We start from the raw sequence: 20,338 nt of genomic DNA on the forward strand, positions 1-20,338 counted from the left end.
GCTTTCATGTGTGTGTCAGTGGATCATTATCATGAAAAGCCAAACAAATCCTGCAATAACCGATATGATTCTGTGTTACGGAAGTGCAGATGGACTTTGTGAACAATTTTTAGAATTGTAAGTAGAAAGAGTATTTTTTATTTTGTTTTTGTATTTTATTTTTTGCTTAACTTGTCGTTTCACTTGTTTTTAGCCATTTAAACCATTTTTGCGATATTTTTGAGAGTAGTAACTCTCTTTTTAAAGCGTTTTGCGGCTATTCATGATCTGATTATCACAAGCGTCGCGTTAGGGATGGAATTAAGGGAAATTTGATTTTATGCGTTAGCAATTTTAAATTAAGTTTCTGGTTTCTACACATGTTGGAGACTCCAGTTCACAGAGTATGATGGAATTTTTCGGCAAAGTTGTTTTAAGTGGAGGGTTTGTCTTGATTTATGTCGTAAATTTCCGTGATTTTTGTATATTTTTTCGTTTTTAATAATAAATAAAATCTTAGTTTTAACTAACAGTTAAACTAATCACAATATCTTTATTCATTTCACATTTGTGCGTAGTTTATCAGAAACAGTACAGAGAAATTATATTACTGTTGTAATTAACAACAATTAAAATATAAAAGAGAGTCTGAGGTATTGAGACACAAATTTACTTATTAACTTCAAGTTTTAAGTTCTACTGTTCATAATTCCAGTTCATCCCAACTGAGTTTCGTTAAATTTATATTAAATAAATTAAATTTATAATTTGATATAATTATAACTTAAATAAAATAATTTATATTATATTAATAATAATTAATAAGTAAGTAATAATAATTAATTTTAATTTAACAACTATTAACAACGAAAATCTTTATTATCGTTGATCACAAAAAAATTTCGCATAAAGGAAAATTTGCCACCTTTTAGTTTATTATTTTTTTTCTGTTCTCGTCCCTTTTACCTATTTGAAAACGAAAGTAAATGCGCAGATTGACAACAGAAGAAAATTTCGTAGAAAACTGGTCATAATAAAATATTAACCGTCTAATTTTTTAGGATTTCTAGTTTTTGCTAGTAAAATTATACTGATAACACAACTAATTACTCTTTCTTTTTTGAAACAGACATTGTTAGTTCCAGTAGCTCATACATTTGTCGATTTTCAGTAATAATATTAATGTATTTACTGTGCATTTAAACAACAAAACGTTTGTTTAGTTATCACATTACACACGAGGTGTCATTAAAATTAAGAAAACAAAAAAAGAAACAAAACAATTCGAATTAACAAAAATCACTTTATTAACTTAAAGTTAACTAAAGAAGTACACAGATTTTAAAACTTGTGTTATATCAAAATCGCCCGTCTTTGGTAACTTCCTTAGCACCTTATTTAGCTTCGTTTTGGTCAAATCTGATATAGATCCATCTCCGATAAGATCGCTGAAATAACAACAAAAAATTAAACTCTAGAAACCATGACAAAAACTTGACTTACTCATTTCGAAAACTGTACTTTTCGGTCAAAAACATCGAGAGATTCTCTAAAATTGGCAATGAATGAAGTGCGACAAATTGTTCCCTACATATCTGTAAAAAACAACACTTTATAAAAATTCTAACTAAATAAAAAAAACTCACTTTATTCATAATATCTACAGTCGAAGGATGCGTCCAGTAACAATCATGAACCGAAACAAACGTAATCCCCGCTCGTTCGCAAAACAGCGACGTGAGCATCATATGACTAGAATCGAGCGAATGTATAAAATTGGGCGGAAAGGCATTTTTTTGTTTCATCACATTTGGTTTCCTACAACCGATCTACAACCAACTGTTCACCCCACCTCACACTTAAACTTACTCAAACTCGTCCATATGGTACGGCTTGTAGACCAAAGACGTCCCTAGATTTTTATACCTAATGTATGGCTGCACAATGGGCAACCCCATGGGAGTCACCCATTCGACGTGCTGCCCACTCATAGAAATCAAGCGGGCACAGTCCGTAAACCAGTCTTGAATCTCCCTCGTCGACGTAAACATCGACCTCAACGAGTCAAAAGTCCGTCCAGTGAGGTAGGAAGAAGCCGCCCAGACCAAATCCTTCGGGAAATCGTCAATATCCTTCAACTGCCTCGCGATTTGCAACCTGGCCCCGTACTTCGTCACCCCATAAACCGTGGTCATTATGGTCTGCTTGATCACTTTGCGCTTAACGAACCCATGGAGCGCCTTCGCGACTTCCACCCCATTGGCCGCGTCCACGAGCCGCTGCTGCTCCACCAGCGCCACCACGGCGCTGTACACGTCCTGGGGCACCTCCGACGGGCACAAATTCACGCTGTACGCCCCTGCGCTGTCCCGCCCCAAGGCCGCGTAGTGTTGCAGGCCGTTGCAGCTGCCGTCTTGGTGCACCGGGAAGTGGGAGCGGTACGTCTCGGGGTTCCCCGAACGCGTCGCTTTGGCGATTTCGATGCAGCAGGCGAGGGTTTGCCACGGCTCCTCTGATTCCGCCCACCATTGGCGGCCAGTGAGGGGGCTGTCGGCGGAATCGAGGATGTCGTCCATGATGGTGTCAGCGTATGCTAACCGATCGGTTATCGAGTCGCGTTTTTTTAAACCGGTGAGGTTGATTAAGTGGAGTTTGAGCCAGTTGAGGCCGTCGGGGCCTAGAGGGCGTGATTCGGCGAAAACTAGCATTGAACGTGCCAAGTCCGAACCGAGGTGGTTCAAGTGAGGGGGGACGGGGTAGACGCGGCCCCGGAAGTCCATGTTGTGGGGGAGCCAGAATATGTCCGACCGGAACTGGAAAACAAAAAGTTTTATTAAAAATTTGCCACTTTTTACCCCCAATGCAAAATTTAGTGTAATGTTCGAATATGGGATTTTTGAAAAGGAGTGAAATTAAAAAATAATTGTGTTCTGGAACAGGTTCTTTTTTGAGTTTTTACCTCGGTTTTTACTGAAGGTAATAAGAAAAGACCGTGAGTGTCGATCGGTTATAGCTTATAACTTATAACAATTCAAGTCATTTGACAAACACAAATAACATAATACATCATAGTCAAACTGCTTGACCAAATGAAACAAAGGAAAACATGAAAATTGTTAAACGCTTAATTGATATGATAATTTATTTGTGACCTAGGAGCCATTTCATCAAACTTTTTTCACTTTTCAGATTCTAAAGTGTGAAAAATCTTTATTTATTTTTCGAGCACGACGGCGTAGCCGGAGTGCTCCAAATAGAGCAAGTGTTTTAAAGACCAGCTATCCACGAATACTTTACGTAATTTTTTTTGTAACTTTAAAATCATAAACACTGATATTAATATTACAAAAATTTGAAATAATGTAATGTGGGATCAGTATACCTTTCGTTGTGATGGAATTAATGGAGTGTTATACTCAAAAGTAAAAGTTTTTGGAAATTGCAGATTCTGAAAGTAGACACAAAATGATGTCTAGTACAATCGGTCTGAGTTATTTTAAATCGGTACTTTTTTAGTATTAATAGAAAATTTGCGCTGTGACGTAAGGAATGTCTCGACTAATGATTCGTCAGTTTTTCGCTGCATCCAATTAACGCTACGGCCTACGTTTGGGCTGGTAAACGTCAAATACAAATGTCTAAACCGTGCGTTGTCGATTGTGTGTTGTGTGCTAATATTTTGCAGGAGTTTGTTTTGGTAAAATGACTGTTCCTGCAGCACATCTGAAGTCGTATGTAAAACAACAGAGGCAGAAATAAACAAAAGACGTACGTCTTTGAAGCTATCTTTGTTGGCAAATTTTCTATCTCAAGTTCTGTGACTGGCTGATTTAAAAAGGAACATTGCTGACGTCAGGCTAGGAATTTTCACCTTTTCAATTATTTACCTCAAAAACGGTTAAGCTTTGGTTAAAATAAAAAAATATGGGTCGCCTATTTTGTTGTTGGCTATCCATATAAAAATTTTCATTTTTTAGTATAACACTCCATTGGCTTTATAATAAAAAATAATTAAAAAATTGCCATTTATCTTCACTTTTCTTGGGTTACTGATGTTACCAAGGGCTCTTTAAAAAGACGTGTTTTTGAAAGTTGGATTTATACACGCTGCTGCGTGCTTTTATAAATAAGCAAAATATATTACCAATAAAAAAACATTTTTTCTATTTTTCAGGTTAGTGAATGGCTTAGTTTTTTATTAAACCATGTACAGTATACCTTTAGCTTGGGAATTTTTCACATTCTATCATTTTTCCCAATGTTTTGCTGTATAAAATAACGGAATCCTATTTGCTCAAAATATGCCAGAAGAGTACAATTGTAACAGAGATTCTACCTTTTAAGGGTTTGAATTATTTCACTACATTTTCAAACAAGCTTTCTATTTCGAAACAAAAATGACTGTAGTATAATAGTACAGGAAGGATCCGAATTAAGGTCATCCGGGACCGATTTTCTTACCGGATGAAACTTATTTTTTATTTAATATAATATCCAGAGGAATGTATCGCTAATGGTTTGCCTAAAGAAATATGCCCAAGACTATGATTAAGGGGGATAAAAAGTCAAATTTTAGCCTTTTTTCGCAGGGATTTACAGCCGTTTCAAGTAACATTTTTTAAACTGACTTACAGGATACCTTCTTCTACTCAGGCTGTAGGACAGAAAGTCGTTTAAAATGCGGGAACTCCTTTATTTAATTCAGAAAAAAAATCAGAAAATTGAAAAAAAATAAAATAAAAAAATCTAGTACTTTTTTTTCACATTAACAGTAAGAATTATTTTCTATTCCTAAGTGTCCCCAACATGGCCAAAAGTATTTTGTTTTCCCTTTAACACTTATAGTTGATGGAAAATAATTTTCAAAGAGTACTGGATGATTTTAGTTTTTTTCAATTTTCGAAATTATTTTCTGAATTAAATTAAGCAGTTGCCGCGTTTTAAAAAACTTTCTCCCCTACAGCCCGAGTAGAAAAATGTATCCTGTAAGTCAGTTTAAAAAATATTACTTAAAACGGCTGTAAATCACTGCGAAAAATGGCTAAAATTTGACTCTTTTTATCCCCCTTAATCATAGTCTTGGCTATAAACCCATTCGCGATACATTCCTTTGGATATTATATTTGATAAAAAATAAGTTTCATCCGGTAAGCAGATCGGTAAAAATTGTAAAGAAAAAATTGCAAAGTTGTGACATAGGCAGCAAGAATTTTTATTTAGAGGTCACAGAACTCAAAATTATGTAAATCAAGTTTTATCCAATATCAAAGAATAATTATGAATGACAAAAAATAAATAACAGGTTTAAACGAAAAATTTTAATACGTACAAAAATGGCAGAGCGCTTTCGAGAAACATGTCTTATATCAGTGCCAAAGTATGAATTCATTAGACGTATTACATTTTTTTATTCGTCTTTCGTCATACATATAAAAAAATTCAAAGAACTGCTTGCTGTTTCAAAATTAAAGAAAAAAAAAGGGTAACACCGCACTTAGATTTTTTGGAGTCAAATAGGTCACAAATTAAGACTTTCTTTCTTTCCGTGTTAAATAGGAATCCAGTGACAAATTTAGTGTCAAAAAAACCCACTAATTAAAAGAGAAAACCATTTGTAAAAAGTGACAGTTGTTTCTGAAGTTTTGAAACAGATTATAGTAAAAATTCCTAAGGCCCGGTTTTTGCAAGAAGCATTAGATTTCAATGGTCTAGCAAAAACTAAGCAACATGGTTAATTAATAGAATGTTTTAATATTGCAAAATTGGAGAACGTAGATTTTTTTAACACTTATTCGGGTTATCACCATTTTTTATTAAAGCGACAAAAAGAAGAATTTAAGATAGACTGTAACTCTAATCTTCAATAGAAACTTTATACAACAGATAACACGAACGCTGTTTTAAATTTTAGAGATGAATAACTGGTAGAACGAGAATCTAAAAATCCTGCGCTAAGCTTTAGGTTTGAATGTTAAATAATTGAATGTTTTAATTTTTTACTAGAACGAACAACAAAGTGTTTCGATATATTGTATCGCAAACAAAGAATTAGATAAATCGTTTATAATCATTTTCTTTGACTTATTATTCGGCTGAACAAACTTTACTTCATAATGTACTAACATATGTTTATACCAAATATGATAAGCTAGAAACTGAATTAAAAGCTTTAATTTCAACATTTCACAAACAAAAATAAAACTTAAAAGATATGATGTTGTTTATATTTTCTAATTCACTACAAACCAATGTAGCAGAAATTTACAAGCAGTTATAATTTTTTTTTTCATTACTTTACAACTACGGAAAAATGTTTTTCTGAACTTAAACAATAAACACTAGTCGTATTGTAAGCAATTTCACAAGTCATAACACTGAAATAATTTATCCATGGTTTCAACAGAAAAAGTCTTTGTGAACAAAATCGAAGATTTTATTAACTTTTTATTAACTTTACGTCACAAAAAAGAGAGAAAAATTGATAACTTGTATAAATAAATTTAAATTTAATGCTTGTATGATTTTTTTAAATTAGAATAACGTTACATTTTACTTTTAGCTTTGTTCTTTTGTTATTCAATTTATCGAATATTTGTATTTTATTTATTTTACTCGCATTATTTTATTTTTAAACCACAAACAATTTTATCAAAAATTGCCCAACAAGAGTGAATAACCTTCAACCAAACGCTGGTAATTATCCGAATACTCACATGATTGGCCAGTGATAACCTGTACAAACAATCGCACCACAGCGAATACATCTCCGCCTTCTTCCTCCTATACTGCAACTTCTGCCTAAACAACTTAAACTTCTGAGCCTTATCCATATCATTCGTGATCGCCTGTGGCCTAGCCAACGCCGTTGGCGGTTCCGGCACATCCAACTTCGCCGAGCCCCCATTATTAAAAACCTCCAAAATCACATCCAAAACATCGGTATTAACCTTCCATGCCACTGCCGCCAGCTGATTCAGTGCATCCAAAGGCGGATACAACTGCTGAACCTCACTCTGATACAAGCGTTGCTTCTGCGACGTGGCCTGCGGCGGCAACCGCACAACCTCACACGGAACAATCAAATACCCGCCGTTGTCCACACACGTCCAGGGAACAGGCGGGCAAAACATCGGCAGCTCATTCGCCGGAAACGTCAACGTCTCCGGCATCGACGCCCGGAACAGCCGCGCCAACACCGGATGCGGCTTCACCTCCTCCTTCAGGACGCGCCCCTGCGTCCGGAACACGGTGTAAAACGCCGGGTGGTTGTTCTTATGCTTGATGTTGGCCTTCATGGCGTTGACGTCCACTTTCAAGTCGTGCATCACGATCTTGTACAGGAATTTGCCGATGGTTTGGAGGGTGGAGGGCGACCAAGTGCGGTGGTCCATGGTTAGGGTGGCCCCAGTGCCCTTCATGCTGTACTCGAACCACTGCCACTGCTGCCGGGGGTTCACGTGGTGGACTGTCTCGGGTAAAACCCCCAGTTCTTCGTGCTGGTGGGCGTAACTTTGGCAATACCGCGAGTGAATTGACTGGACCTTGTCCAAGACACCGGTCTTCTGCTTACGCAAGATCTTGTACCTTGCGTACACCTTGCTCCCCAAATCGCGGTACAACTGGTTCACTGTCGGACTGTAGGTTTCGGAACCCTCGGCAATTTGCTTCGCTTCGTTCACCAGGATCGTGACAAAGTCCTTAAGGGGGATGCTCCGCATGTAGATTTCGGGGTTCAGGGGGCTCTTCTGGGCCGCCAAGGCGCTCAAGTCGCGGTTGAAAGCCTTGGCAGCGGTCTCCTCCCAGTCTCTGATGTGCTGGTTCATTATCTCGCGATACTTTGTCACTTCGTCTGAGACTTTGCCACGATTTTCGATACTTTTGACGACGATTTGACCGGTTTTTTCCAACTCGAGTTGTTTGGCAACCGCTGATTGCATAAAACCGGGGGTGAAGAGCCCAGTTTCGTCAATCAAACGGCCCTCCTCAGGCAATTCCAGTTGACTATCGTGGTTCAAGCTATTGACCAGTTCATTGTCATACTGAACAATTGGTTCCGCATATTTTGGACGATAAGACGGGTCAAATTTTTGCATCGTTGCCAAAACAACGGCCCGCTCGTCGTTGAGAAAAGTCCCTTCGTTCAGCATCCGATCGAAGGTGAAACCGTTAGTCACGGCCTCCTTTGCATAAATCCGAATTTGTTTGAGGTAGTGGTCGTGGAAATTGGCCCGTCCGTAACACTCCAATATTGCAATATAACTCTGCAAGTTCAGCTTGACGTTCTCTTTGCGTACCATCGCTAGCACTTCCTCGAGTCGCGACGTTTCGCCCTTGGCGGCGAACCCCTTCAGTACCGCGTTGTAAACCTTGATGCTTTTCATTGTGGCGAAAGTCAAATCCTTGCCTCTGGTGGCCCTCTGATTGTGGAAGATGAGGGCGTTTAGGCCCCGATTGGGCGTTTGCAAGGTGGAGCACATCTCCAAGTACGAGCCTAGTGTTTTGACTGATATTTCGTAACGCGCTTTTTTGCTCAAATTTATTTTGGGTGCGGGGTCGCTGACCTCGCTTATCTCTGGCGGTTCGTCGATGATTTCGGGTTGGAGGAAGTCGATTTTGGGGATTGTGTCGAGTAATTCCTCGACTGGGGGTTGGGGTTGTTCCGGGGGCTGGGGGATGTCGGTGATTGTGACAACGCGTTCCTTCTCATTGGGGGTTTCCTCGGCGGCGATGGGGTCGATCACCGCCAGGTTGTTGTAGGTGTGTTCCTGGACGTGTTGGTTGTCTTTGGTCAGGTCTTTGAGTTTGTGGAGCTCGCTGAGGTTGAGGTTGGTCGAGGCGAGGAGTTTGAGGTCGTTCCAGGTTAATTTCTTGATTGAGGTTTTTTGTTGTTTGGCGTTTGTCTCAGTCACTGTGAATTGGACGTGTTGGGAAATTGCGTAGTTAATTCACCCAACTTACCAACAAGTAGGTCATAATACGATTTCTTCGACTTCGATCTTTTGCGTATCTTTTTAGGCGCTAAGTTCGGGTTAGTGTTAGTCGATTGATTACGAGCACATGCTGGAACGATATTTTGTACAAAACTGTGGCATTATTTAATTAAAGCATACCAATACAGTAGTTATTTAGCTGTGTGTTGAGGAGGCCACCCCCGTCCCTAACCTTAAAATTTACATTTTCACTGTTAAAACCCGATGACAAATTTGTCAGCTTTCGGAAAGATGAAATTCGCGTGTTGAATAATCGATACATGTTTGACGAGTCGTTATTTCATGTTAAAATCGGTAGAAAAGTGTAAAAAACGTTCGAATTTGACATTCACGTGCTTATAAGAACCGCAACCATCACAATTACATAAGTTTAGTAGCGAAGATGGCTGCGAGAGGACGCGTTTACAGGAAACTGTATTTCAAAAATTAATCAAATTCGAAAAAAAGACGTTAAATGTTGTGATTTGTTTTATAAATTTTTAATTATTTATTATCACATATAATTTGACCCTTTTTTAACAAATTAATATTAAAATTTAACAAGACACTTAATACGCGCTATCAGTCGTGACGTCACCTCCCCACTCTTATTACGGTAGGTCAGTTGCTCAAAGCTAAACAACCAGTCTTTTACATGTGGTGTAATACGTTTTTCGGTTTTTTGGTTGTGTTTGTGCGTTAATAACGTGTCAAATAGCTGCAGCGGGTGTAATTTGTGCCACTAGAGACTTTAATTTAATTTAGAAGTGACTTTTTGTGAAAATACGAACTTTATAAAAGAATACAGGGAACCACGTTGTCGGTGAGAAAGTGAGTAAGCTTTAATTATACTTTGAGAAACTATTATATTTATGCATTTTAGTGGCAGAAAAGCACATTGTTAAGTTTCACTTTATTGCGAAATTTTTTGGGGACGGTAATCGCTTTTTAGTTCGGGGAGAAAATGCTTTTACCAGCGGTCACGTCACCAAATTTAGGTTTGATGGCACAGTACAACCGATGAGAATTTCTGCAGAAGTTCTACCGAGCATGAAAAAGCTAAATTATACTGTGGAGGTTTGTATTTATTTAACTGTTAGACATTTCTTCTACAAAGTGTGTTTTAGATTTCATATGACCTAGAAGAAGGGGTTAAGACGGCACATTGTACCTGCCCAAGGGGCAACGTGGCTTGCCATCATATGGCTGCAGCATTATATTATGCTCATTATAATGTAAGTGCTACTGACATTGAGTGTCAGTGGAGTGCCCCATCAAAAACAACACCACAAACAGAAGTCATTAAGTTAGCTGATGTTTACAAGCCGAAATTATCAAACTATACGGCACTGTCTAGGTCCTCTACTGAGGACGAAATTATTCAGTTCCGTGCCGAAATAGGCGTCACGAATGTGGTGGGCTTCACTTGGCTCCTAAGACCAGAAGCAAGTGAAGAAGCCAGAAAAATTATTGCAGATATCGAAGAAATTCTACAAAGCTTAGAATACGTGCAGGCCATAGACAAACAAAAGTTTCTTTTGGAGAAGTGCAGAATAGATGAGGCACGCATTAAACTGGTTGAGGCGTGCACTCGGGGCCAACATGTTAACGAAAATTGGCATGTAGCAAGGAAACATCGTTTAACGGCCAGCAGGTTTGGCATGGTACTATCTGCTTGCAGTAGACGAAGATTCCCACCCTCTTTATTTAAAAATTTGGCGGAAGGCTATTCGCTTGACAGGGTTGCTGCTGTGCAGTGGGGTAAGACGCGCTATCAGTGTGACGTAGACATTTGAGGTAGGTCAGCACCTTAAAGCTAAACAATCGCCATTTTCAATGCTTTTCTTATGGGCATTTAAAAGTTTTTCGTATTTCTTTAATGCTAGAAGTGTAGGAACATTACTTTTACAGAGAAATGATAGCTATGAAAAATGCAATGTCGTTTCTTAAAGATTTTAGCAACTGAGCTAATATTTCTGTAAGTTGAACACATAAATCCTTTTCTAACCTAACTTTTTTCAAACTTCAAAATTCAGTTTTTCTTAATTTGGACATCATATTGATGTAAATTATTATGTGGCCTTTTAAAACTGAGGGAAAAATGGTTTGCCACACTAATGACATTGGATTTCTTCTGAATGACGAATTCATGGGGTGCAACCGGCGCAACCCCAATAAACGGGTTGTTTTCTGTCCCCCTCCCCCATCACGAGGGATGAATAGCAGGTATACGAGGGTAGAGGGTTCAGGCACATACATGGTTGAAAGTAGTACGGGTTGTGAGTTCTGTGCTTCTTTCGTGAGTGTCTTTTGTTATCGTGTTTTTTCCGATCGTTCTCCATATCTTCGTGTTCTTGAATTTTTAAAATTCTGTTTTTCCAAGACATTATCTCATTTTTGTGGTACATCATTAGGTATGATTTGTGAATAATATTTTGTTGCGATACTTTGATAGTTCATGTGTAGTAGGTTTTTACATCACAACTATGGGAATGTGTTGGGCTCCAGATTGCAAACACTATAGTACTCGCGATAAATGCCATTTTTTTAGTTTTCCTAAGTCGGGAAAAGAACGAGCACTATGGAAAAAATTGTTGAGGTAATTTTTAATAGATGTTTTGATATTAATTTTTAATTGCTTGTTTCATTGTTAAATGTAGAAGAGATGTAGAACCCGGACCAGGAGCCTACGTTTGCAGCTGCCATTTTCGGGATGGAAGAAAGGAAAATGGTCCTGAATTATTTTTGCACAATATCGCAAAAAGAGCCTATTTTCAAGTGGAATCTCCAGAAAAAAAAAAGATGAAAAAACAAGGACTCCCTTCTTGTTCTAGTTCCGCTGAATCATTAAGGTAAAAAGTGAATCCTAGTTTTAAATTGATTTACAATTTGATCATTTGAATAGTGTTGATATACCGGAAGAAACAGTACCATCGACAATGAATTTAGAGGAAGTGCCATCGACGTCTACAGCCGTAGTTGCAGCACCAGCAGATATAATTCAAGATGCTCCGTTAGAATCTATGGGTGTGCAAGCACCCTTGGTGTCACATGCGGCTCTTGAAGCAGAAATGTATTTTCTCAAAAAGGAAAATGCTGAACTTAAAGCAAAAATACAATATCTGACAGTACGATTTTGCTATGAAAATGTTCAAGGAAATGACAAACTCATTGTTTTATATACCGGTCTTCCCAATAGCCAGATTTTCGAAGCATTGTTTCACTTAATCGAAAAGTTGGACATAAAATATTACCACAAATGGACAGTCCAAAAGTTAACTAGAATTGACCAACTCTTTTTAACCCTAGTAAAATTACGACTCAATTTCCCTCAACTTGATTTGGCGCAACGCTTTGGGGTTGCCCAAAGCACAGTTTCTAATATTATTTTAACATTTGTCCATGTAATATATGAAATTTTATATAAACAGTTTATGACGACAATGCCTTCGCGCGAAAAAAATAAATCTTGCTTGCCAACATGTTTTAGCAATTTTACTAATTGTAGAGCAGTTCTAGATTGTACCGAAATTTTCACTGTGGTATCACGTAAGTCTATGTCAACACAGAAATTAACATATAGTACTTACAAACATCATAATACTTTCAAAGGGCTAATTGGAGTTGCACCCAATGGTGTCATCACATTTGTAAGTGATTTATACGTGGGATCAACTTCTGATCAAAAAGTTGTTTTAAATTGTGGAATAATCGACATGTTAAAAACTGGAGATATGATTTTAGCCGATAAGGGATTTTTGATCCAAAATATTCTGCCACCAGGGGTCACTTTGAATATTCCACCTTTTTTATCAAATGTCCAATTTACACCAGAGCAAGTTAAGTGTACCGAAAATATTGCACGTGCAAGAATACACGTCGAAAGGGCAATACGCCGATTAAAATGTTATCATATTTTAAATTTTTTGCCAGAGTCTTTGTGCCACTATGGAGATATTGTTTTTAAAGCGACTGCCGCTTTAACAAACCTCCAATTTCCATTAATTAAAGAGGTAGCAGAATTGTTTCAGGATTGTGATGATTAAAATAATGTAAAATAAAAACCATCTATTTATATACAGTTTATTATTGTGAAATAAAGGAAATATATTGGTCAAGATAAAATTCTTTTAAAATATTGATATTTTCTGACCACCCCGGATCTTTTTCAATTTGAAATATCTCTGTGCACTTTGGTGTCCACACGACAAAGTAGCAGATACTTCGACCAGTGATGTGCATTTGCCCCTGTACTTGGTGGTAATAATTGTGATTGCTGTTAAGATTAATGTCCTCATTTTCATCCCTCCAATAAAAATATTTTTTATCCTTCAGGGCTTCAGACAAACTGTCAGTGTCCCTATATTTATATGGGCATTTAATTTCGAGAATCCCATCTTCTTCCACTAATCCATCAGGACTTGCTCCCAAAAAGCCTGATTCTTCCAACCTACAAAAAAAAGTAATATTACATTATTCATCTAAGTTATACGTGTTAATTATTTTCGACCTACCAAAATCCCGTCTCTTGGACTTTAAGATTCGTCGCTTCTTCAAATTCTCTGAGCGCTGTCTTCTCGTGGGTCTTACCCCACTGCACAGCAGCAACCCTGTCAAGCGAATAGCCTTCCGCCAAATTTTTAAATAAAGAGGGTGGGAATCTTCGTCTACTGCAAGCAGATAGTACCATGCCAAACCTGCTGGCCGTTAAACGATGTTTCCTTGCTACATGCCAATTTTCGTTAACATGTTGGCCCCGAGTGCACGCCTCAACCAGTTTAATGCGTGCCTCATCTATTCTGCACTTCTCCAAAAGAAACTTTTGTTTGTCTATGGCCTGCACGTATTCTAAGCTTTGTAGAATTTCTTCGATATCTGCAATAATTTTTCTGGCTTCTTCACTTGCTTCTGGTCTTAGGAGCCAAGTGAAGCCCACCACATTCGTGACGCCTATTTCGGCACGGAACTGAATAATTTCGTCCTCAGTAGAGGACCTAGACAGTGCCGTATAGTTTGATAATTTCGGCTTGTAAACATCAGCTAACTTAATGACTTCTGTTTGTGGTGTTGTTTTTGATGGGGCACTCCACTGACACTCAATGTCAGTAGCACTTACATTATAATGAGCATAATATAATGCTGCAGCCATATGATGGCAAGCCACGTTGCCCCTTGGGCAGGTACAATGTGCCGTCTTAACCCCTTCTTCTAGGTCATATGAAATCTAAAACACACTTTGTAGAAGAAATGTCTAACAGTTAAATAAATACAAACCTCCACAGTATAATTTAGCTTTTTCATGCTCGGTAGAACTTCTGCAGAAATTCTCATCGGTTGTACTGTGCCATCAAACCTAAATTTGGTGACGTGACCGCTGGTAAAAGCATTTTCTCCCCGAACTAAAAAGCGATTACCGTCCCCAAAAAATTTCGCAATAAAGTGAAACTTAACAATGTGCTTTTCTGCCACTAAAATGCATAAATATAATAGTTTCTCAAAGTATAATTAAAGCTTACTCACTTTCTCACCGACAACGTGGTTCCCTGTATTCTTTTATAAAGTTCGTATTTTCACAAAAAGTCACTTCTAAATTAAATTAAAGTCTCTAGTGGCACAAATTACACCCGCTGCAGCTATTTGACACGTTATTAACGCACAAACACAACCAAAAAACCGAAAAACGTATTACACCACATGTAAAAGACTGGTTGTTTAGCTTTGAGCAACTGACCTACCGTAATAAGAGTGGGGAGGTGACGTCACGACTGATAGCGCGTATAAAGGTTTTATTTGAGTTTTACGTAATTATTTTGATTTTTGGTTCATATTTTGATGTAGTAACATATTGGGAAACGTGTGGTAAGTATTAAATTAATAGAGGTTTCTATAATTTTATATAAGTAATTATTTTTTTATAAGTATATTTTTATTTATTTTACAAAATATTATCACTTATTAGCTATAACAGAATAGCAATTGCGCAATAGCTCTACATAAAAACAAATCCAGCTATTATATCAAATTTATAACAAATTTGATATTGTTATATTTTTTAAAAATTCAAGACGATAGTCCAACTGATGTAAAGGTCATAAATTATGTTTTTTATTTGAAATTCTAAAATTTATTTAGTGTTTCCACTACGCCATATCACGCCATATTCGTTGTTATTTATCAAATACTATAACATATCCAAAGTTTATAGGTATAAGTTACGTCTCACCCTGTAAATATTTTTACGTTTCTTTAAACTTTAGTTTTATTCAATTATATGCATTTTTTTATTTTACACTGGCTGCTCAAATACCGGCACATTAACTCAGTGAAGTATGTGTAGATTACGGGAAAAATCTTGAAAAAATTCTAATCATATTTTAAAAGATCTTAAGCTACAAGCTTACTTTGTTAACTTTTTCAGTTTTTACATACTTGGATTAATGGTTCATCTGTGGTTTTTATTATTTTTTAATATAATCATTCACTGACACAATGCTGATAAATAATTATTATTAAATTTACTCAAACTGTTACTGTTTTTTGAGTTTAAAAAAATAAAAATTCAATAAAAAATTTCCTAGGAAATTGTTTCAAAAATAGTTTATTTTTATTGTTCATCAAATTCTATTGCGATCACTATAGTTAAACAATGTTGCCACATATCATTGAATTAAAAAATCATAACTATCATACATAGATTTTTTTTATTATTTTTACCTTTCTATGTAAGAAATTTTCTGCCACATACCACTGAGATGGTGTGCCAGTTTTTGTTATTTCCAAATACATTTTATTTTATTTTGTTGAACTTTTTGTTGTTAATTTGTAATATTCGTTGCTATTTTTGCCGCATAATACATATTTATATCGAGGAAAGTGTTTTCCTGCCCTGCGATAACCACATTTGTCATGCATTTTGTCGCTAGTTTATCATTTTCTGAAGAGCTAATAAAACACACCTAAGATTAATTAAATTTAAACCTTTTCCTTGGATTTTTGCGCATTATTCAGCGGTTGTTCACTCAATTAATTCTTATAAACTGGCAACTTATTTCTAACTATGTGCTTATTTATTAATTTTTTTTTCTATTTTTTTCTACAATCACAAAATTCTGTTTCGTTTAGAAGTCTACCAGATAATTATTTCTATAGCATTATTTTTGTGTACTCTTCTTTAGATCATTTTATTAAAAATTTGTAATAAATTCTTTTCTAGCCGCTTGTTTAAAATAGTTTTCTAAACTTATCTATTCAAGATTATTTTCTAAACACTTCTTCAACAATTTTTCTACAATTTCCAAATTCTCCTTTGGTAGGTAAAGTAACCATTTGGTTTCATCCTTTATATTTATACAAATGTCATTAAAATTTGTAGATATTTATACCATGGATATACACGTTCCAGATTTTTAAACAGAATAAATACCATGTGATCATTCGAATTTGTAATTAGAGTAGGCTTTATCAGCTTTTAAATTTTGATGAAAAGGCCGATTGTATTAAATTAATCAAGTTAAAAGAACAAATAACTATGTTTTGAACGGTAATATCAATATATATTTTTCCCTCAGTTTGTACTGGTATTAATTAGTTATTGATGTTATCGGCAATAAATTTTTTAAATATTTGAAAGGTGTTCCGGTATTTAATCTAGTTTGGTAAATTTATTATCACATAAACGATTGCCTCAACAGGATATAAACTGACTTTTGTCATTTTATTAGGCTTTTTTATAATAATTATGTTCTTTAACTGTATCAATAATATTTAAGCAGACTTTTATGATTTTTTATGATCGGATGTCACAGATTAAAGTTTTACTTTTCAGCCACAGAGTAAAAGTTCTATTTTTGTGCTTAACATTTTTGCTTTTACCAGAAGCAAAAAAACGGTCGTGTTCTTTTATGGGAAAAGAACATTTTAATAATTGTATAGAAATATAAAAATGTGTATTTTATGTGATAGTTCTGCAAAATAAACGTCCAGCTTCGTCCCTAAAGTATTAGTTTTACTCCTACTCCTAATTATAATGTCACTACTAATGAAGTCTCAATTTTTAATAACTCATTTTTGAATTAAAATTTTTTATTTTTATCATTTTTTTATCAGCACTTTCTGAAAAAAGTAGTCTAATATGTATTGCAAAAAGTATTTTTGATCCATTTACAGCAGAAAAAAATTAATAAATTTGTTTTGAAATGCAGTTTGTTGAAATGTTGCTTTATTTCCATCGTTTTTGTGCTTTTATCCTCGTTCTTCGGCTTGAGGCTAAAGAAAGTCTCGCATTAGTCACCCAATAGCCATCAATTAATTGCATTGCATCTGTTCCAAGTCGAAGGTCAAACTGTTTTTCTGCCAATAATATTTCACAAGGAGAGACAATAGGTTTCCGAAAAGGATAAACAAGGTTAGGAATGTTTGCTCCGATTTTTTCAAGGCGGAGAAACTCTGCATAATCTCCCGCAAAACGTTTGATTAGAGCCAAGGTCGTCGAGATTTCTCGCCTGAAGGTCGCAGGCAGCGACCATAAACTTAAAGTAAAAATGGAGTGCTTCATTAAAAATTTTAATTCATGATAATAAGCTCGTATTTACAAATTATTTTGGCACATTCTATACCTCTAGGATTATTCTTTCCATTTATTATTACGTTAGAAACAACATATGATACAAAAGTTTAGGGAATTTTAGCACCTAATCTACCATCCTAACAATGCCAAAACCCTTTTTAACGACAAAACAATCACAATTAGTAATAACAATTATAAATAATGACAGTTTATATGGCAGTATCTTCGAGTTAATCATTTCCTATAGTTGCTATTTCGGACTTCGATGACTACGGGGCTTCCCCCGCTGTATCTCCGCTCGGTCTCGTAGAACTTCACGCTGGGATCCCCCCGATAGTGGCTTTTGGTGACCGACTTCGTCTCGCTTGACTCGATCGTCTCCATGCTTCGCCCGTTTTTCGCCGGGATTGTCTTCTTGCTGTAGCTCTTCACCGTGTTGGTGACGCTGGGTCTGAGGGGGTCGTCGTTTCGGGTGGTGGTGTGGTACGTTTCGGAGTAGTCGGTGCTGGAGTTGCTCCCTCTCCTGAGGATGGACTGGGGCTCCCTCAGGCGCGTCGGGGGCTCGTAGATGTCCCCATTGTACTTGTTCTTGTGGTGGTTTTTGATTGGGGTGCTGTAGATCACAGAGTCTGGCTCGTCCTCGTGCAAAGTTTTAAACAATTCCGGCGCTCGATCCTTGAGACTTTTCATGAACACTCGTTTATTATCACTGGTGTTGTCACTGGTGCCGTTTCTTACAAAACGGTTCGTGTACACACTGTCTTCCTGGAGGTCCTTCTGGCTGCGACTAAGGCTGGAAACAAAGGACCGGTGAAATTATTATAATTTAACCAAATAATAAAAAAATGGAAAAAAATATCTAACATGCAATTCATTCTACTCTTTTAAGGAATCCCTTTAGTTATTACTTAAGGATTGGCATATGTTGAGGTTTTATTTTATGTTTTTCTATTTTCCCCTATCAAGCATTACGCTGTATTATTGTATATTTTCAACAAAAGCTCTAATAAACAAATATTATTATTATTATCCGATTCTTAAAAAAATCAGGAAAACACTTGACAGATATCTTTTCACAGAAGAATATCAAATGTATTTCAAAAAAGGTAGGTATATTTATCAGCACAAAGCATAATAATAACAATTACAAATAAAGCTTACTGATTTTCTAAGGATTTTTTTTAAATACGTTTGATGCGTTCTGAAATACAATTGGAAAAGCAGGTGTAGTCTAGTCATAATTATCTGGCACATAATTTTCACAACTTTTACACTCCACTCCAGGCAAGAATTCATCATTACTGACATGGTTGTCAACTAATGATGTTGAAAAAAACTCGTCCGCCAACAAAGTAAATTCTTTAGTGAATTATTATTTATTGTATTGTTACTACAATATTAAAATAAGTTTCGTTATTAGTGAAACATTTCCTAACAATATTTACATATTTTTAAAAGAACTGATTTCTGAATTTCGACATTAAAATTTGAATTATTTTAAAAGTTCAAGATCTAGCCTGGAGATCTACTTTTAAATTTTTTGGTTCATTGGCATTCCATTTGCAGAAGTAATGATTGTTGATAAGATAATATAATAATAACTATTTTATAATATTAAGTGTGCAAAGCAAGGGTTTTTAAAGCTTGAAAAAGTTAATTTTTTTATCTTGACCGTAATGTCAAAATAAAAACTACATTCGAAAGCTCAGAAAAACAGTTTTGCGAACGTATTATAAACAAGGTTTTTTCTACAATTGCAGTGTTTTAAACTGCAAACTAATTATTAATAGATATTACGACATTTCGAAATTTTGATATTACAGTGCGCAAAGTAAAATAAAAATACAAAAAAACTTTGTGAACTGGGATTAGTGGGTAAATACGTGTTTGTCGGTCAATAATTGAAGAAAAAATTAAATACCACACAGCTGTTACAATTTAAATACAAATTTTTTATAAAACTTTATAATCAAAATTAATTAATTAAAAAATCTATTAAAATAATGTCGCTCGCCTCAAAAAAATTAAAAAACAAAAAATTGAAAGAAACGTTATTTTAGGACTAGCAGTAATTTTTTCAAATATTTTTTTTGCAACAACATTTTACTTTTGCTAAAAATTGACGGTTTTGCGCAACAGACGTCTAACAAAATAATAGCTGTCACCTAAAAGAAAAAAATGGCAGAGTGATGTAATAGCCAAAAAATTGATTTAATTGGTTAAATGTGAACCACGTGGTTTAAAACTGAAAGTGTTTATTGATTTTTAGAAACAAAAAAAATATTCACTAGGATTTAAAAAAAAACAATTTTTTCTGGTATAATTCAGCAGATTCAGAAAACATTGACCCTCCTTTTCCCGAGATAAAGAAAGCTTCTCAAAAAATAATTTTGGGAATGTTTACAAGAACGAACAAATAATGTTAATAAATTAACATATTAATTAATATTAATTTGTCCATTTAAGAAACCCAAATCAGGAACAACAAAACTACAAAGTGTTCTAGAATGATTGTTTCTATTAGTTTACCTTAATTTTATTTTTAAATGATACTTCTGGTTCCTGATACTGACAGGTGATATTTTTTAAATTCCAAATTTGAAAATTTCCAGTTTATGTTATTTGCCTCAGGAACTTCAAACTTTATTCAGTTGCAATGTTGCAAACCCTTGAAAAGGTAAGAAAAAAAAAGAAAAAAAACGCTTTCAATTCTGTTGCCAACAGTCACAGGCATTCTGGATCACATTGTATTAAAATCTTCACAAGATTTTTCAAATTTAATTGTGTTTACATTTCATTATAAAACTATTAACTAATTTAGCTT

The 20,338-nt window shown here is 35.5% G+C and overlaps 4 protein-coding genes across 11 annotated transcripts in view; 1 reads left to right on the forward strand and 3 right to left on the reverse strand.

The window, feature by feature from the left end:
* Positions 1 to 1,262: 1,262 nt before the first annotated feature.
* PolrMT (RNA polymerase mitochondrial) lies at positions 1,263 to 9,352 on the reverse strand. The gene is made up of 7 exons (XM_962507.4): positions 9,090 to 9,352; positions 8,938 to 9,039; positions 6,693 to 8,887; positions 1,849 to 2,792; positions 1,626 to 1,797; positions 1,483 to 1,574; positions 1,263 to 1,427 (listed from the first exon to the last, which is right to left on the reverse strand). The coding sequence occupies exons 1-7, from the start codon at positions 9,229 to 9,231 to the stop codon at positions 1,298 to 1,300; spliced, it is 3,777 nt and encodes a 1,258-aa protein (XP_967600.2). The 5' UTR covers positions 9,232 to 9,352; the 3' UTR covers positions 1,263 to 1,297.
* Positions 9,353 to 9,497: 145 nt separating this feature from the next.
* LOC103314955 (uncharacterized) lies at positions 9,498 to 13,025 on the forward strand. 7 transcript variants are annotated; one of them, XM_064357670.1, is made up of 8 exons: positions 9,498 to 9,779; positions 9,832 to 10,025; positions 10,076 to 10,926; positions 10,985 to 11,362; positions 11,415 to 11,547; positions 11,609 to 11,800; positions 11,854 to 12,497; positions 12,561 to 13,025. In XM_064357670.1, the coding sequence occupies exons 4-8, from the start codon at positions 11,023 to 11,025 to the stop codon at positions 12,992 to 12,994; spliced, it is 1,743 nt and encodes a 580-aa protein (XP_064213740.1). In that variant the 5' UTR covers positions 9,498 to 9,779; positions 9,832 to 10,025; positions 10,076 to 10,926; positions 10,985 to 11,022; the 3' UTR covers positions 12,995 to 13,025. The 7 variants fall into 7 exon arrangements, 1 of the variants encoding a protein (XP_064213740.1); XR_010334722.1 differs by having other exon boundaries at positions 11,418 to 11,547; positions 11,854 to 13,025; XR_010334725.1 differs by having other exon boundaries at positions 10,985 to 11,174; positions 11,418 to 11,547; positions 11,854 to 13,025.
* On the reverse strand, positions 13,018 to 14,748 carry LOC107398391 (uncharacterized). The gene is made up of 4 exons (XM_064357672.1): positions 14,469 to 14,748; positions 14,223 to 14,416; positions 13,463 to 14,172; positions 13,018 to 13,398 (listed from the first exon to the last, which is right to left on the reverse strand). Coding segments are annotated over exons 1-4 (1,269 nt in total). The 5' UTR covers positions 14,470 to 14,748; the 3' UTR covers positions 13,018 to 13,034.
* Positions 14,749 to 17,497: 2,749 nt separating this feature from the next.
* Positions 17,498 to 20,338, reverse strand: part of chas (chascon) — a 51,398-nt gene continuing 48,557 nt past the window's right edge. For both annotated transcript variants that reach the window (XM_008203451.3, XM_008203450.3), the window contains exon 10: positions 17,498 to 18,307. In XM_008203451.3, coding sequence (XP_008201673.1) covers positions 17,749 to 18,307 — 559 coding nt within the window. In that variant the 3' untranslated portion in view covers positions 17,498 to 17,748. The remainder of the gene's footprint in view (positions 18,308 to 20,338) is intronic.

This window comes from Tribolium castaneum, chromosome 6, assembly GCF_031307605.1.
Source record: "Tribolium castaneum strain GA2 chromosome 6, icTriCast1.1, whole genome shotgun sequence".
In the NCBI taxonomy this organism is placed as follows: domain Eukaryota; kingdom Metazoa; phylum Arthropoda; class Insecta; order Coleoptera; family Tenebrionidae; genus Tribolium; species Tribolium castaneum.

Coding starts and splice junctions, on each gene's coding strand:
- PolrMT (XM_962507.4), bottom strand. CDS start 9,231: ATGTATCGATTATTCAACACGCGAATTTCATCTTTCCGAAAGCTGACA. Junction 1,575..1,625: donor CTGTAGATATTATGAATAAA/GTGAGTTTTTTT, acceptor TGTTTTTTACAG/ATATGTAGGGAACAATTTGT. Junction 1,428..1,482: donor AAGTACAGTTTTCGAAATGA/GTAAGTCAAGTT, acceptor TTGTTATTTCAG/CGATCTTATCGGAGATGGAT.
- LOC103314955 (XM_064357670.1), top strand. CDS start 11,023: ATGTGGCCTTTTAAAACTGAGGGAAAAATGGTTTGCCACACTAATGAC. Junction 11,363..11,414: donor TTTTTGTGGTACATCATTAG/GTATGATTTGTG, acceptor GTTCATGTGTAG/TAGGTTTTTACATCACAACT. Junction 11,801..11,853: donor AGTTCCGCTGAATCATTAAG/GTAAAAAGTGAA, acceptor TCATTTGAATAG/TGTTGATATACCGGAAGAAA.
- LOC107398391 (XM_064357672.1), bottom strand. Junction 14,173..14,222: donor AGCTAAATTATACTGTGGAG/GTTTGTATTTAT, acceptor AGTGTGTTTTAG/ATTTCATATGACCTAGAAGA. Junction 13,399..13,462: donor GTCCAAGAGACGGGATTTTG/GTAGGTCGAAAA, acceptor TTTTTTTTGTAG/GTTGGAAGAATCAGGCTTTT.